Source organism: Felis catus, chromosome B3 (genome assembly GCF_018350175.1).
Source record: "Felis catus isolate Fca126 chromosome B3, F.catus_Fca126_mat1.0, whole genome shotgun sequence".
Lineage (NCBI taxonomy): Eukaryota > Metazoa > Chordata > Mammalia > Carnivora > Felidae > Felis > Felis catus.
In genome coordinates this window covers 80,611,890-80,625,817 of record NC_058373.1, presented here as the reverse complement: position 1 = coordinate 80,625,817, position 13,928 = coordinate 80,611,890, and the positions used below count along the sequence as shown (strand labels likewise).

The 13,928-nt window shown below is 35.1% G+C and overlaps 1 protein-coding gene across 7 annotated transcripts in view; it reads left to right on the top strand.

The window, feature by feature from the left end:
• The window catches only part of STRN3 (striatin 3), a 105,302-nt gene that overhangs the window by 85,191 nt on the left and 6,183 nt on the right, over nt 1-13,928 (top strand). For all 7 annotated transcript variants that reach the window (XM_023255634.2, XM_023255631.2, XM_023255632.2 and 4 more), the window contains 7 exons: nt 32-165; nt 1,530-1,705; nt 1,900-1,947; nt 2,244-2,365; nt 6,070-6,237; nt 7,524-7,664; nt 12,086-12,193. In XM_023255634.2, the coding sequence (XP_023111402.1) occupies nt 32-165; nt 1,530-1,705; nt 1,900-1,947; nt 2,244-2,365; nt 6,070-6,237; nt 7,524-7,664; nt 12,086-12,193 (897 nt within the window). The remainder of the gene's footprint in view (nt 1-31; nt 166-1,529; nt 1,706-1,899; nt 1,948-2,243; nt 2,366-6,069; nt 6,238-7,523; nt 7,665-12,085; nt 12,194-13,928) is intronic.

Genomic DNA, 13,928 nt, shown 5'->3' with positions numbered 1-13,928 from the left:
AGCATTTAAGAAGCGGTTTTGTTCTTTATAGCTGAACCAATAACGTTTCCATCTGGAGGAGGCAAGTCATTTATTATGGGTTCTGATGATGTTTTGTTAAGTGTACTGGGCCTTGGAGACCTTGCAGACTTGACGGTAACAAATGATGCAGACTATAGTTATGATGTAAGTGCAGTTTTATTTTTAATTTTTTAATGATTTAATAGAAGGCTCCTTATTTTTTTTTGGAAACACTTATAAAACAGAATTAATGTCAAGGTGCATGGAAAAGATAAGTTTAAGTGTGTCAGTATGTTGATTTGAAGTGACGTAGTTTTTCTTTTGTAACTACTTGCCTTGTGGTGTTTAAATTTTTCTTAGGTATTGTGGTGGATTAGCTAGAAGTTTGGGGTGATTGATTACCTTATAATATTGGTTGATAAGTATCTATCTTGAGTAGTCAACTCTCAATTATCTACTCAAATTAAGCCATATTATGGTGTTAACAAGAGAAAAATAGGTAACCTGAATCACTTGCCTTCAGGATACTTCTTAAAAATTATGTTTTATTTTTAAACTTTTATTTTTTTAAGGATAATGTTAAAGTTAGCTTGCCATTTCCTGAACACTTACTTAGTCCTTCATTTGAGGGATGGGGAAAGGATGGAGATTGGATGGGAAGGATAGTGTTTAGAGGTGAAACTAGTCTTGAACTAAATTTTTTATAGACAATAAACACTCAATTGAGAGTTAACTATACTTGTTTAGATTTTGTATGAATGAATTTGCAGTTTTTCAGCAAATTAAATTTTTCCCTTTTATAACAAACTCCTTTTTTCTACATGTTATACTTATGTTTTACCTATATTAGCATGCTTTTAGAGACATCAGCCTTGGTGGGCTGGATTATTATTCTCATTTATATTTTCAAAGTATATAAGCAACTAAATTCTATTAAACTTTTGACTACTTTAGAAGTGGTTTCACAGCCTATCTTTACAGATGGAGAAATGAAGGTAAAAAGATTAACCTCGTACCAATATCAACAATGATAATAAAGATAAGATGACAATATTCTTTAAGTGTCTTTAGTTCAGACTTTTGGAAAGTATCTTAATCTGCTGCCTTTAAAAATTTCACATGCTAATTTTCCAAATGACAACTGTATTTAATACTGTTCTCTTGGATTTTTGGTAGTAATTTATATAATTTTTATTGTTTCCATGTAAAACATTGCAGCATGGTTATTTTTTTGTTCTCATCTCACATTTAATAGGACCTTTGGGTTTAGCCTGATGATTAGGTAAAACAGATTAAGAAACTCTTCATTTGATATAGGTATTTGAAAGCTAATTGAAGTTATTCTTCTTAGTATCATTTGTTAAATGATAAAGATTGGTTATCAAGTTTTTAAGGTACATTAAATTTCCACTGGACATTTTATCAAAGCAGTTTAATATGTATATTTTAAACACGCCAAAACACACGAAACTCCACATGCCTATGAATTTACTACTTTTACCACTTAATATTGGACTCTTTCTTTGTAGTTGCCTGCCAATAAAGATGCCTTTCGAAAGACATGGAATCCCAAGTATACACTACGTAGCCATTTCGATGGAGTACGGGCATTAGCTTTTCATCCTGTAGAACCTGTGCTGGTTACTGCCTCTGAGGACCATACTCTGAAACTTTGGAACTTGCAAAAAACAGTTCCTGCCAAAAAGCAAGTATTTTCATAATAGCCTGTCTTTTTTTTTTTTTCTTCCAAATTTGCTAATAATTATAAGCAATTCTTCTTCTTTGTCATCCTATTTATGCATTCATTTGATCTTACCTAATGATTCCTGAATGTCAGCCAGTGATTTGAAGTTATTTAATTACCTTCTCCTCCCCCACCCTTGTGTTCTCCTCTTTTAGGAGTGCCTCTTTAGATGTAGAGCCTATCTACACATTTAGGGCCCACATGTAAGTTTATTGAATTTGTATTTAAATTAACAGCCATAGTTATTGTTCACTATTTTTTATCAATCTTCAAACCTTGTAATTTTCTCATAATGTTTGCTTTTTATTAGAAAATATATTAGTTGAGTAATATTTTGATTAATAATTGTATTAGTGAGAATATAATCAGTACTATTCAAGTTTACATGTTTATTTTAAACAGTTTTTAGATATCATGTAAATTCAGAGGTTGGGGGAGTGTGGATTTGAGTTTCTTCTTAGGCTTCATAAGTAATTTTTTCCTTCTTTTCCTATAATAGTGGTCCTGTTCTATCACTAGCTATTAGTTCTAATGGAGAACAGTGTTTTAGTGGTGGTATAGATGCAACCATCCAGTGGTGGAATATGCCTAGCCCTAACGTGGATCCATATGATACATATGGTAAGTAAAAGACTTAAAACATTTTTTAAGTGAATGGAGCTGACAAAATATTATTATAAGGTTGTTTAAGCATGTATCGGTCTCCTCTTTTAGCTTTCATTTAATTTGCTTTGCTAAAGAGAAAAATTAAGAAATATTGTGCCACGGAATATTTAAGCCTGTGAATTGGTACTTTATTGTGTCCGAAAATAAAAAACTATGTTATTTAAAACGTCAATTTTAGTACTAGCTAACAAAAAGGAAGAGAATAAAATTTAATAAAAAGAATAATATATTAAACTATTTTAATCTATTAAAAAATAGTTTATGTAGTTCAAAACTTTTGGCAGAAGACAATAGAAACTAATAGGCACAGTCGTGTAAATCAGGACAATTTTTAAAGAGGACAAAAAATTTCTTAATTAAAAAAAAACCTTTTACTCATAAATGTCACTTTAGAATATGTCCCACAGAAATACCTGTATATGTATTCAAATATATTTATAAGGGCAGTGTTTGCAATTACAAAAAAAATAAAATTAAATGAATATTTATTAGTTTGAGAATGGCTAAATAAACAATGGTCTACTTAATGTTTGGTTCATTCAAAAAGAATTCAAGAGCTCCTTGGTCTTATTATTTAACATACACTTGGTGCCTTAATTTGCCAAGTAGAGTGTTAAGTACTACATCAAGAAATAATAATTAGTCCAATGGAAAAGACAGACATTAAATAAATAAATAAGGGGGTGGAGTCTGTGGTTAAAAATTATGGTAAGTGGTATGAAGATACAGTACTATGAAAGAGTGACAGAATCTTGAGATGTAGTCCAAAATAGTGACATTTAAGCCAAGGAGAATAGCTTAGGGGTGGGAGAAGTGGAGAAAAGAATACTAATGTAAAGTTCTGATGTAGTGCTCTAGTAGAGTAGGTGAGAGATGATGTTTCCAAGATCATAGTGGCGATAAACCAGTTGGTAGCAAAGCAGTTGGTGAAAAATGAATTTATGATATATTGGGGAGATAAGGTAGAATAAGCAGAATCTACTGAAAAACTGGATTGAGTAGAGAAATTGATGGATAAGTGATTCTTGATTTTGTTACTTTTTAAAATAGCTTTATTGACATTCACATATGATAAAATTCACCCTTGTTAAGTATACAGTTCAGTGGTTTTTACTATATTCACAGGGTTATGCGGCCATTACCACTATCTAATTCAGAACATTTTTACCACCACTCTGTATTTTTTGACATGAGCAATTGAGTATATAACGGTAACATATTGAAATGGGGGCGGAACAGTTGTAAGAAGATTAAAGATGGTGAGTTCGGTTTTTAGGCATGTTAAGAAATGGCATATCAAGTAATTAATATCAAGATATGAGAATGGATTGTATAATACAGGGAGAGCATGTTGTGTAGGGCATGAAGAGAAGGCAAAGTCCTGAGCAACTCTGACATTGGGAGAGTGACTAGAGCAAGAGAACCAACAAAGGAAACTGAGGAAGGAAGAGGTGCAGGACAATGGGATCTTGGAAGCATACCAAAAGAAAAAGCCATTTTGAGAAGAAGGAAGCATTCTGCACTTTGAAATGTTGCTGAGAAGTATAATAATAAGAGGATAGAAAGGTTCCTTTTTATAAGTGTCAAATAGGTCACCCAGGTTTTAGCTGGCTGGAGGTTGGATACTGGGATTAAGACCAGAAGGTAAAGGGACCTCTGGGCAACTTTTCTGGGCACACTCTGAATGAAAAGCAGTGTGATGAGAATAACAAAGAAATCTTCAAAGACAGAAAAATTTTTTAAACTTGCTAGAAGAGAATTCATCATTGGTGATTTTAGCAAGGATTGTTTTGGTGTAGTGATGGTATCAGAAACCAGATTAGACTGATTGAGAGAGTGAATGAGAGATAAAAAGCATAATTATTTAATATGCCTTTCTGTTGGTCTCTTGGAATGGTGATGTAAGGTTAAGGTTTTTCTTTAAGTCAGGAGATTCTGGAGCATATTTGTTTGCTGTGGTAATGATCCCAAGGAGAAGGAGAATTATTGTATAGTAGGGAAACTGTCATCATGAAAGCAACTTAGTGAGTTGAATGGAATCCAGAATATACGTGATAGAATTAGCCTTTTATAAGAAGGAGAACAATTCCTGGGGTGCCTGGGTGGCTCAATCCAACTTCAGTTTAGGTCATAATCTCACAATTCCTGAGTGCGCTGACAGCAGAGAGCCCACTTTGGATCCTCTGTCACCCTCTCTCTCTTCCCCCTCTCTTCTCTCTTTCTCTTTCAAAAATAAACAAACATTTTTTTAAAAAAAGGAAAATTCCTTACTTCCTATATGGAAGCAAGGAGAAGATGGCTTTAGACACTAGTAGATTGGGTGGTGGAAAGATGGGGGAGAGGTTCTTCAGTGTTCTGTTTTCTCAGTGAAGTAGATAATCATTCATGAGGAAGGGGGGTTGGGAACTATGAGAATTCTGGAGATAATAAGAAATAGCTGTGGAGGGGTTCCTGAGTGGCTCAGTCAGTTAAGTGTCTGACTTTTGGGTTTGGCTCAGGTCATGATCTCATGGTTCATGGGTTTGAGCCCCTCATCCAGCTCTGTGCTGACAGTGCGCAGCCTGCTTAGGATGTCTGCAGATAGGAAATGTCTCCCCTGTTTGCGCTCTCGCTCTCTCTCTCTCTCAAAATAAACATTAAAAAAAATTTTTTTTAAATAGCCGTGGAAAGTGGAAGTTTACTAGAGATACAGGATTGTAGGACAGATTGTGTACATTGTTATTTTCAGCTACCATGTCCATCAAATGATGATAAAATGTAGTATGTCCATACCGTGGATATTACTCAGCATTAAAAAGAAAGTACTGACATGCTACAGCATGAATGAACCTTGGGAACATTATGCTAAGTGTAAGAAGCCAGTCACAAAAGGCTGTTTGTATGAAATGTCCATAATAAACAAACTTCTAGAAACAAAGATTAGTGGTTACATAGGGCTGTGGAAAAGCAGGGAGAATTGGGATGGGGAAGGCGTGGCTAATTAGTGATGAAAGTGTCCTAAAATTGAGGTGCTGATGATTGAATAACTCTGTGAAGATACTAAAAACCACTGAATTGTACACTTTAAATTGGTGAATTATATGGTATGGGAATTATATCTCATTAAAGCTGTTTGTTAAAAAGTGTATGTTCCTCATAAGCTAGAGTATATTATGCTAAGTGAAATAAGTCAGAAAGATAAATACCATATGATTTCACCATGTGGAATTTAAGAAACAAAACAGATGAACATAGGGGAAGGGGGGGGGAGGAGAAAGGAAAGCAAATCTGAAAATAAGACTCTTAACTATAGAGAACAAATAGGGTTGATGGAGAGCAGGTGGGCATTAAGGAGGGCCCTTGTTCTGCTCCTGAAACTAATATTACACTGTATATTAACTAAGTAGAATTTAAATAAAAACTTAAAATTAAATAAAATTAAACTCAAGACAAAATAAAAGCATAGAAAATTGCAAAAATACAGGAGAGTATTGTGGGGGAGATAAAAATAACCCATAATTCCACAACTTAGTGATGACCATTGTGTACACTTTGGTTATCTTCTTAGGGCCATTATATGTAGTCTTTTACACATAATTATATGGTAAGTTATCTTTATCCAAAACATTTCTTTCCAACTGTTTTAAGCTAATTTTTGTTTGTTTGTTGTTTCTTCCCAGAGCCAAATGTTCTAGCTGGCACTTTAGTTGCACATACAGATGCTGTCTGGGGTCTTGCTTATAGTGGCATAAAAAATCAATTACTGTCTTGTTCAGCAGATGGCACTATTAGGTTATGGAATCCACAAGAAAAATTGCCATGTATTTGCACTTACAATGGAGACAAGGGTGAGTATATTTTGCCCTATAAAAAAGTTACCTTTTTAATAATTTGGAAGATACAAACAACAAAGCAATTGATTTACTATTTCTTTGCTACTCCAAGAGATGTATTGAAAGAATTTTATAAAGCTTGTGATACTCTTTTTACTCCTAGTCATTTCTTATAAACAAGAAAGGTGCTTTACAAGTACATCCTATAGCTTGGTGCCTTTTGACCTTTTCAGGACATATCCTATTTAAAAAATAAAACTGTTTGTAATAGTGCAGTAGACAAATGAGGCCGCTTATAGGAACAACTTGAAACCCTCCACCAATTCCAGGTGGTGGCCCACAAACACTAAAGGGATCCCAGTCTTAAGCATAGCTGATACCATGTTATGAGCACATTGGTTGAGAAGTCTAATAATCATTGAAATAGTAACCTTAAGTGGGAAGTACAAACTGAGTTATTTACTTATACAGTTTCAAATATTTTCCTGTCAATAAAGCTTTAGGCAATTTGCTTTGCGATAACATTTATTTATGTACATATGTTTATGTTTTAGCATTACTCATATTTGAGTCACTTTAAAGTTATTTTTAAAAATCAGACCTTTAAAACTATGTTGTATTTTAGATGAATTATATATGCTTAATTTTGTTAAGTCTCTTCAATACATTAGTGATTCTACTAATTTTTCAATTACCCAAGTTTTTGAGGTAAAAATTGATTTAGATATTTGTTTCTTACTTCATCTGGGTAATTAATTGCTTGACTCTGGATTTCACCTAATTGTGCATTAATCTGGCCCATTGACTTCAATAAAGAGAGAAATTGCTGCTCTGGACATGGCAGGATAGTAACGCATTGGCAGATTCCAGACTCTAAGCTTTATGTTCACAGATCCAAAAATTCAATCTGTATGAGCTACATGATGAGGCTTATAGGTCTCAAACAGGTGTGTTCTCCCACAACAGTGATGTGAGAATGCTAATTTATCATTTTACGGTAAAAAATAATGTTGGCAAGTCGGCCAGCAGACTCACCTTGGATTTTTTTTCTTTCTTAGCAGAAAATGCATAAGAGAATTAACTTCTGCACATATCTCCTCTTAACTTTTGAGCCCTCTGTTTTTCTTATGATGTTAAACAGAATATTATAACAACTTAAAATAATTAAGGGAAAATTACCTGTTGTATCTCACTATCCTAATATAATCACTCTCGTTTTCATTATTATTTCAAAAATACTTGAGAAAAGCAGGGATTTCTAAATTGTTTTTGCTTTGTGTCTCTTTGGGGATCCTTTTCAGAGCATGGAATCCCTACATCAGTTGACTTTATAGGCTGTGATCCAGCTCATATGGTGACCTCTTTCAACACTGGTAGTACAGTAATTTATGATTTAGAAACATCACAATCATTGGTGATGCTTTCCTCACAGATAGATTCTGGTAAGTTTCCATAAGTTTCTTTGAAACCTTACAAGATTATTAAATAATAACAATAATCTTAATTTTCACATTTTGACTGTTTGCATTTATGATGAAAAAATAGTTTTAATGCGTTGTAGTTGTACTCATTTACATTGTTTTCTGCTGTTTTCTCAAATTATGCTTAAAAGCTTAGAGAGTATAGGGGACAGAGAGTAGAGCAACACAAATGCAAAAGGGGAGTTTATTTGTTTTATTTTAGTTTAGTTTATTTAAGTTTATTTATTTATTTTGAGAGAGAGAGCACAAGTGGAGAACAGAGAGAGGGGGATACAGAGAGAATCCCAAGCAGGCTCCTCACCATCATCATAGAGCCCGATGTGGGGCTCGAGCTCATGAACTGTGAGATCGTGACCCGAGTCAAAATCAAGAGTTAGATGCTTAACCGACTGAGCCACCCAGGCGCCCCGAGGGAAATAATTTAAAAAAAAATTTTTTTTTTAATTTTTTTTTAACGTTTATTTATTTTTGAGACAGAGAGAGACAGAGCACGAATGGGGGAGGGGCAGAGAGAGAGAGAGGGAGACACAGAATTGGAAGCAGGCTCCAGGCTCTGAGCCATCAGCCCAGAGCCTGACGCAGGGCTCGAACTCACGGACCGTGAGATCGTGACCTGAGCTTAACCGACTGAGCCACCCAGGCGCCCCTAAAATTTTTAATGGAAATACATATAAAAGTAGAGAATATAAGCCTGAGGAATTCATTATCCAGCTCCAGTAATTACATCTGAATGTTTAGAAAGTGGTATGTGTTTTTCAGTTTATTTAAATAGGGATCCAGATAAGGCCTATGCATTGTAATTGGTTGATAAGTCTCAGGTTTCTTCCTATCTGTAGGTTCTCTGTCCATCTCTTTTATTTCCTTTGGGTTTTTTAATTGAAGAAATTGGATAGTTTGTCCTATAGAGTCTCCACAGTGTGAATTTTGCTGTTTGCATCCTTGTGGTATCATTTAAGGTGCTTTCTCTTTTCATTTCATTTCTGTAAATAGTTTATAGATCTAGAAGCTTATTCAAACTCAGGTTTAATGTTTTTATTTGTCTTCATTTTAAAGTTTTTAAAGGTTCTTGGCAACACTATTTCATAGTAATGTGTGAACTTTTATTGGAAGTAAATATTGTCTGGTTGTTTATATTTTTCTTACGTTTTCAATCTTGATTATTGCATAGGTCCATAATTCTCTTGAAAAATGATTTTCTTTTTTTTTTTTTTTAAATTTTTTTTTCAACGTTTATTTATTTTTGGGACAGAGAGAGACAGAGCATGAACGGGGGAGGGGCAGAGAGAGAGGGAGACACAGAATCGGAAACAGGCTCCAGGCTCTGAGCCATCAGCCCAGAGCCTGACGCGGGGCTCGAACTCACGGACCACGAGAACGTGACCTGGCTGAAGTCGGACGCTTAACCGACTGCGCCACCCAGGCGCCCCGAAAAATGATTTTCTAATACTTTCATTTCTTTTCCACTTATTAGCTAGAATCTGTCTATAAAAGGGAACACCCCTTATCAGTAATTTGGTTACCCTGGAGTTAGTGATTATAAGTGAAGGGGAAGGTCAGTTGTTGATCCCCCCACCTTTATCAGTTTTCAAAATAATGAAGTGATTTCCTAGCATCACCTAAAGGTGACCATTGAGGGGTGCCTGGGTGGCTCAGTTGGTTTAGCATCCAACTCTTGATTTCGGTCCAGGTCATGATCTCGTGGTTTGTAAATTCGAGCCCACATAAGGCTCTGTGCTGACAGTGCAGAATCTGCTTGGGATTCTCTCTGCCTCTCCTCTGCTTGTGCTGTCTCTATCTCTCAAAATAAATAAACTTTAAAAAAAAAAAAAGGTGTCCATTGAATCTCTTGGGGTGGTGTTTGTTTTTATTACCATCGTAATCTCTGATCTCAGATATAAATTATCTGAAGTGTTTTAATCTACTGCAAGTTATCTTTATCACTCCTCAGATTATTTCATCTTTGGCCAGTGGGAGCTTATTCACTTTGGCTCTTGAGTCATTTTGACCTGACTCTGCTAGTCATTGATAGCTTTCTCACTTTCTGATGTAGCAAGATGTTTAGGTCCATCTTGTTCATTTTGTGCCTCAGACTGAAATTACCCATTTCTCTAAGGAGTCATAGTTTCTTTTATTGGAAAATGGCATTTAGAGACCACAATATAGGTGCAAGGCTATTGGATTGGTTCTCATGGCTTTTGTAGCTCTTGAGTTGCTCATTGTTTTAGGCTTTTTCAGTGAACAGAGCTACAAATGCACTTTTAATAAAGAAAAACACTGATAAACTTCATACTAATGCTTCCTATTCAAATACTTCCTGTTCAAATTTAGATTTATCTCATTGTGGGGCATCTGGGTGGCTCAGTTGGTTGAGCGGCCGACTTAGGCTCAGGTCATGATCTCAGAGTTCCTGAGTTTGAGCCCCACTTCAGGCTCCCTGCTGTCAGCCCAGAGCCCACTTCAGATCCTCTGTCCTCCTCTCTCTGCCCCTACCCCACTCACACACACTCTTAAAAATGAATTAATATTTCATTAAAAAAAATATTATTAGGTTTATGTCATTGCTTTTTACCTCATTTTATTTATTTATTTACTTATTTATTTATTTTTAAAGTTTGTTTTGAGAGAGAATACAAGTGAGAGAGGGGCAGAGGGAGAGGGAGGGAGAGAATCCCAAGCACTAATAGCACAGAGCCCAACGCTGCTCTCAGTCTCATGAACCATGACATGATCTGAGCTGAAATCAAGACTTGGACACCTAACCAACTAAGCCACCCAGGTGCCCCTTACCTCATTTTATTCATGCTAAACTCTTGGTTCTCAGCAAAATCATTGTAATCTCTTGTTTGATTTATTCCACAGTACAAATACAGTCATCTCAGAATAATAAAACCAGTACTACCACCAATAGTAGTTTTGTATTCATGGTATATTCCACTAGGGACAGACAGGCTAATTACTGTGCTTTAAAGTTACTTGAAATGGTTCTTTTTTTGTGTGTTCATACCCCAATTGGATATACAGTTACATTCTTTTTTTTTTTTTATTTTTTTAATGTTTATTTATTTATGAGGGAGAGAGAGAGTGCGAGCAGGGGAGGGGGAAAGAAAGGGAGGTACAGAATCTGAAGCAGGCTCCAGGCTCCAAGCTGTCAGCACAGAGCCCAATACAGGGCTTGAACCCACGAACCGTGAGATCATGATCTAAGCCAAAGTTGACACTTAACTGACTGAGCCACCCAGGTGCCCCTACAGTTACATTCTTTTAAGTTAACTTGTGTTTTTTGTGAGTGCTTTAAAAAATAATCACTTTATTATTATTTAAACCATTTAAATGGTTTCATGGTCAAATCTCCACATTATGCTCAGAGAAGTCTTTTCATCTCTATTCCCTTTCTCCCTCTTAGGTAATGTACCTTAAGTTCAGTTAAGAGTTCTTATATATATGTGGAATGACTGATTTAGTTTAAATCTAATAATGTTGATATTTTCCCATTAGTTTTTATTTTAACATTTATTTATTATGAGAATCCCAAGTAGGCTCCATGCTGTCAGCACAGAGCTCAACATGGGGCTTGATCTCACAAATCGTAAGATCATGACCTGAGTCAAAATCACAAGTCCAATGTTTAACCAGCTGAACCACCCACACGCCCCTCTGAATTTTGATCCTTCTCTGTCTAATTTAGTAAAAACTTTAAGAGTTTGGTTACAAAGAAAGGTATCCCTAAGAACATTGATTCCTGTTCTTGTGGTGTTTTTTGTTTTGTTTTGTTTTTTTGTTTTTGGTGAATGTGGGTAGGATGGGTGTTGTTCCTTGCAAACATCTAATTATTACTTACACATTTTTTCATTAAATGTGTATAATTCATTTATGGGCTGTTTATTTAAAGTAATAATTACTGTGAGTCTTTTAAGATTCTAAATTGTTTAGGGGTGCCTGAGTAGCTCAGTCGGTTGAGCATCCAACTCTTGATTTCAGCTCAGGTCATGATCTCGTGGTTCATGGGATCAAGCCCTGCATCAGGCTCCCTGCTGACAGCGTGGTGCTTGCTTGGGATTTCCTGTGTTTGTCCCCCACTTGCTCTCTCTCTTTCAAACAAATAAAAGATTCTAAATCATCTGTACTGACAATCTGCATTAAAGTACTTCTAACTTTTCCTAAACTCAGAGTTAGTACTATCCATATTATAGGACATGATAGCTTAAACATGTATTTTTAAAGAAACTTTATCTCTCTACGGCTCTGGTTTTCTCAGATTTTTATTTTAAACAAATGCTTTAATTTCTAAATGATTCTTATTTTTTGGCAAGAATAAAAAAACCATCATCCAGTTTTTAATTGAAGGTTTGAATTTTACTGCATTATCTTCCTTTATTTTTCAGGTTTACAATCCAATAATCACATTAACAGAGTAGTAAGTCATCCCACACTTCCTGTTACAATAACTGCTCATGAAGATAGACACATCAAATTTTTTGATAATAAAACGGGTAAGTAGATTGTCTTTTTTTCTTTTTAGTCTTATTAATAATACTGTAAATTTGACATGATCAAAAATGCTATTTTGGTGGGGGTGCCTGGGTGGCTCAGTCCATCAAGTGTCTGATTCTTGATCTCAGCTCAGGTCTTGATCTCAGAGTGGTGAGATCAAGCACCATATTGGGCTCTGCACTGAGCACAAAGGCTAGTGGTTTTTTTTGTTTGTTTTTTTGTTTTTGTTGTTTTTTTTTAAAGGCTGTTCTTTTATGTAAGACATACGGACTTTTTGCCTTCAAGATTGCTAAGTTAAACCATTTTAACTAAGATTTTTGTTTTACTTACATGTCAAGTTCTGTTCTTAAGCATATATAATACCTTGCCTATCTATTAACGATTTTTTCATGTCATGTTAAATATAAACTCATCCATTTGAATTTTTTTCTTCATATTCTGTTGGGCATTAGTATAGCAGAAGAGGTCTCTTTCTGGTGTTGGACATTTCAAATATGCTGTTAGAATTATTTCTCAGCTGAAATGATAAAATAGTGGAAATGGTTTATTGCCATTTTCCCTCCATTTCTTGTAAGGAAACTTACAAATTATATAGAAGTCAAAATAAATTTTAATTTGGCCATAGACCTGTTTCATCTGTCATTAGAATACCACATAAGTTACTGTTTGTGCTCAGCTAGAGAAGCTTCTTTGAGAAGTTAAAATGGGTATTGAAGGATTTCCAAGTAAAAAAACTTAAACGTTAATTGCAACCCTACTGCAGGGCAATAGATTAAGCAAGACAGCAAATCAGAACTACACATTCTCTTTGAAGTTTATAGAGAACATAGTTATAATTATTAATCTTTAGACTCTAACAACAAATCCCTGTGTTAAAATAACACTCTAATGGACAGGTTCCTTTTAACTCAGTGGAACAAGTTGAGAAGAGAATGGATATTCACAATCTATATTGCACAGGAAAGAAGATTCATATTCATATGAAAGTTCTCAGTTTAACACCTTCTCAAATCATTTCTTTGAACATTTTTATGAAGCCTCAAGATCTACCTCTGCTGCAAGCACAGAGATAATTTCCTTTACTGTATTTATAAGAAGATTAAAAAAATTTTTTTAATGTTTATTTTTGAGAAAGGGAGACAGAACATGAGTAGAGGAGGGGCAGAGAGAGAGATATACACAGGATTTGAAGCAGGCTCCAGGCTCTGAGCTATCAGCACAGAGCCTGATATGGGGCTCAATCCCACAAACTGTGAGATTATGACCTGAGCCGAAGTCAGTCACCTAACAGACTGAGCCACCCAGGTGCTCCTATAAAGAGATTTTTTTTTTTAATTACCTATTGAGGATTTATATTTGTAAGGGGAGGTTCAGGAATTTTAGTAGTGTATTAACAGCAAAATGTGATTCTCTAGAGCTATTTTATTGGCAGAAATCAAGAACGTAGTAATAAAATTTTATTTAATAACAAGGAGCCTATAGTTTTTTAGATCATTTACAAATTCTACCAATTTATTCTTTCTGTTAACTAGTCTGGTTACCTTATCTGTAATGTAAAGACAAAACGATAGGCTCTAAACAATGAAAAAATTATTTTTAAATCCTGTCTCACTTATGGACACCTGGGTGGCTCAGTCGGTTAAGCGTCCGACTTTCAGCTCATGTCATGATCTCATGGTCCATGAGTTCCAGCCCTGTGTCGGGCTCCGTGCTGACAGCTCAGAGCCTGGAGCC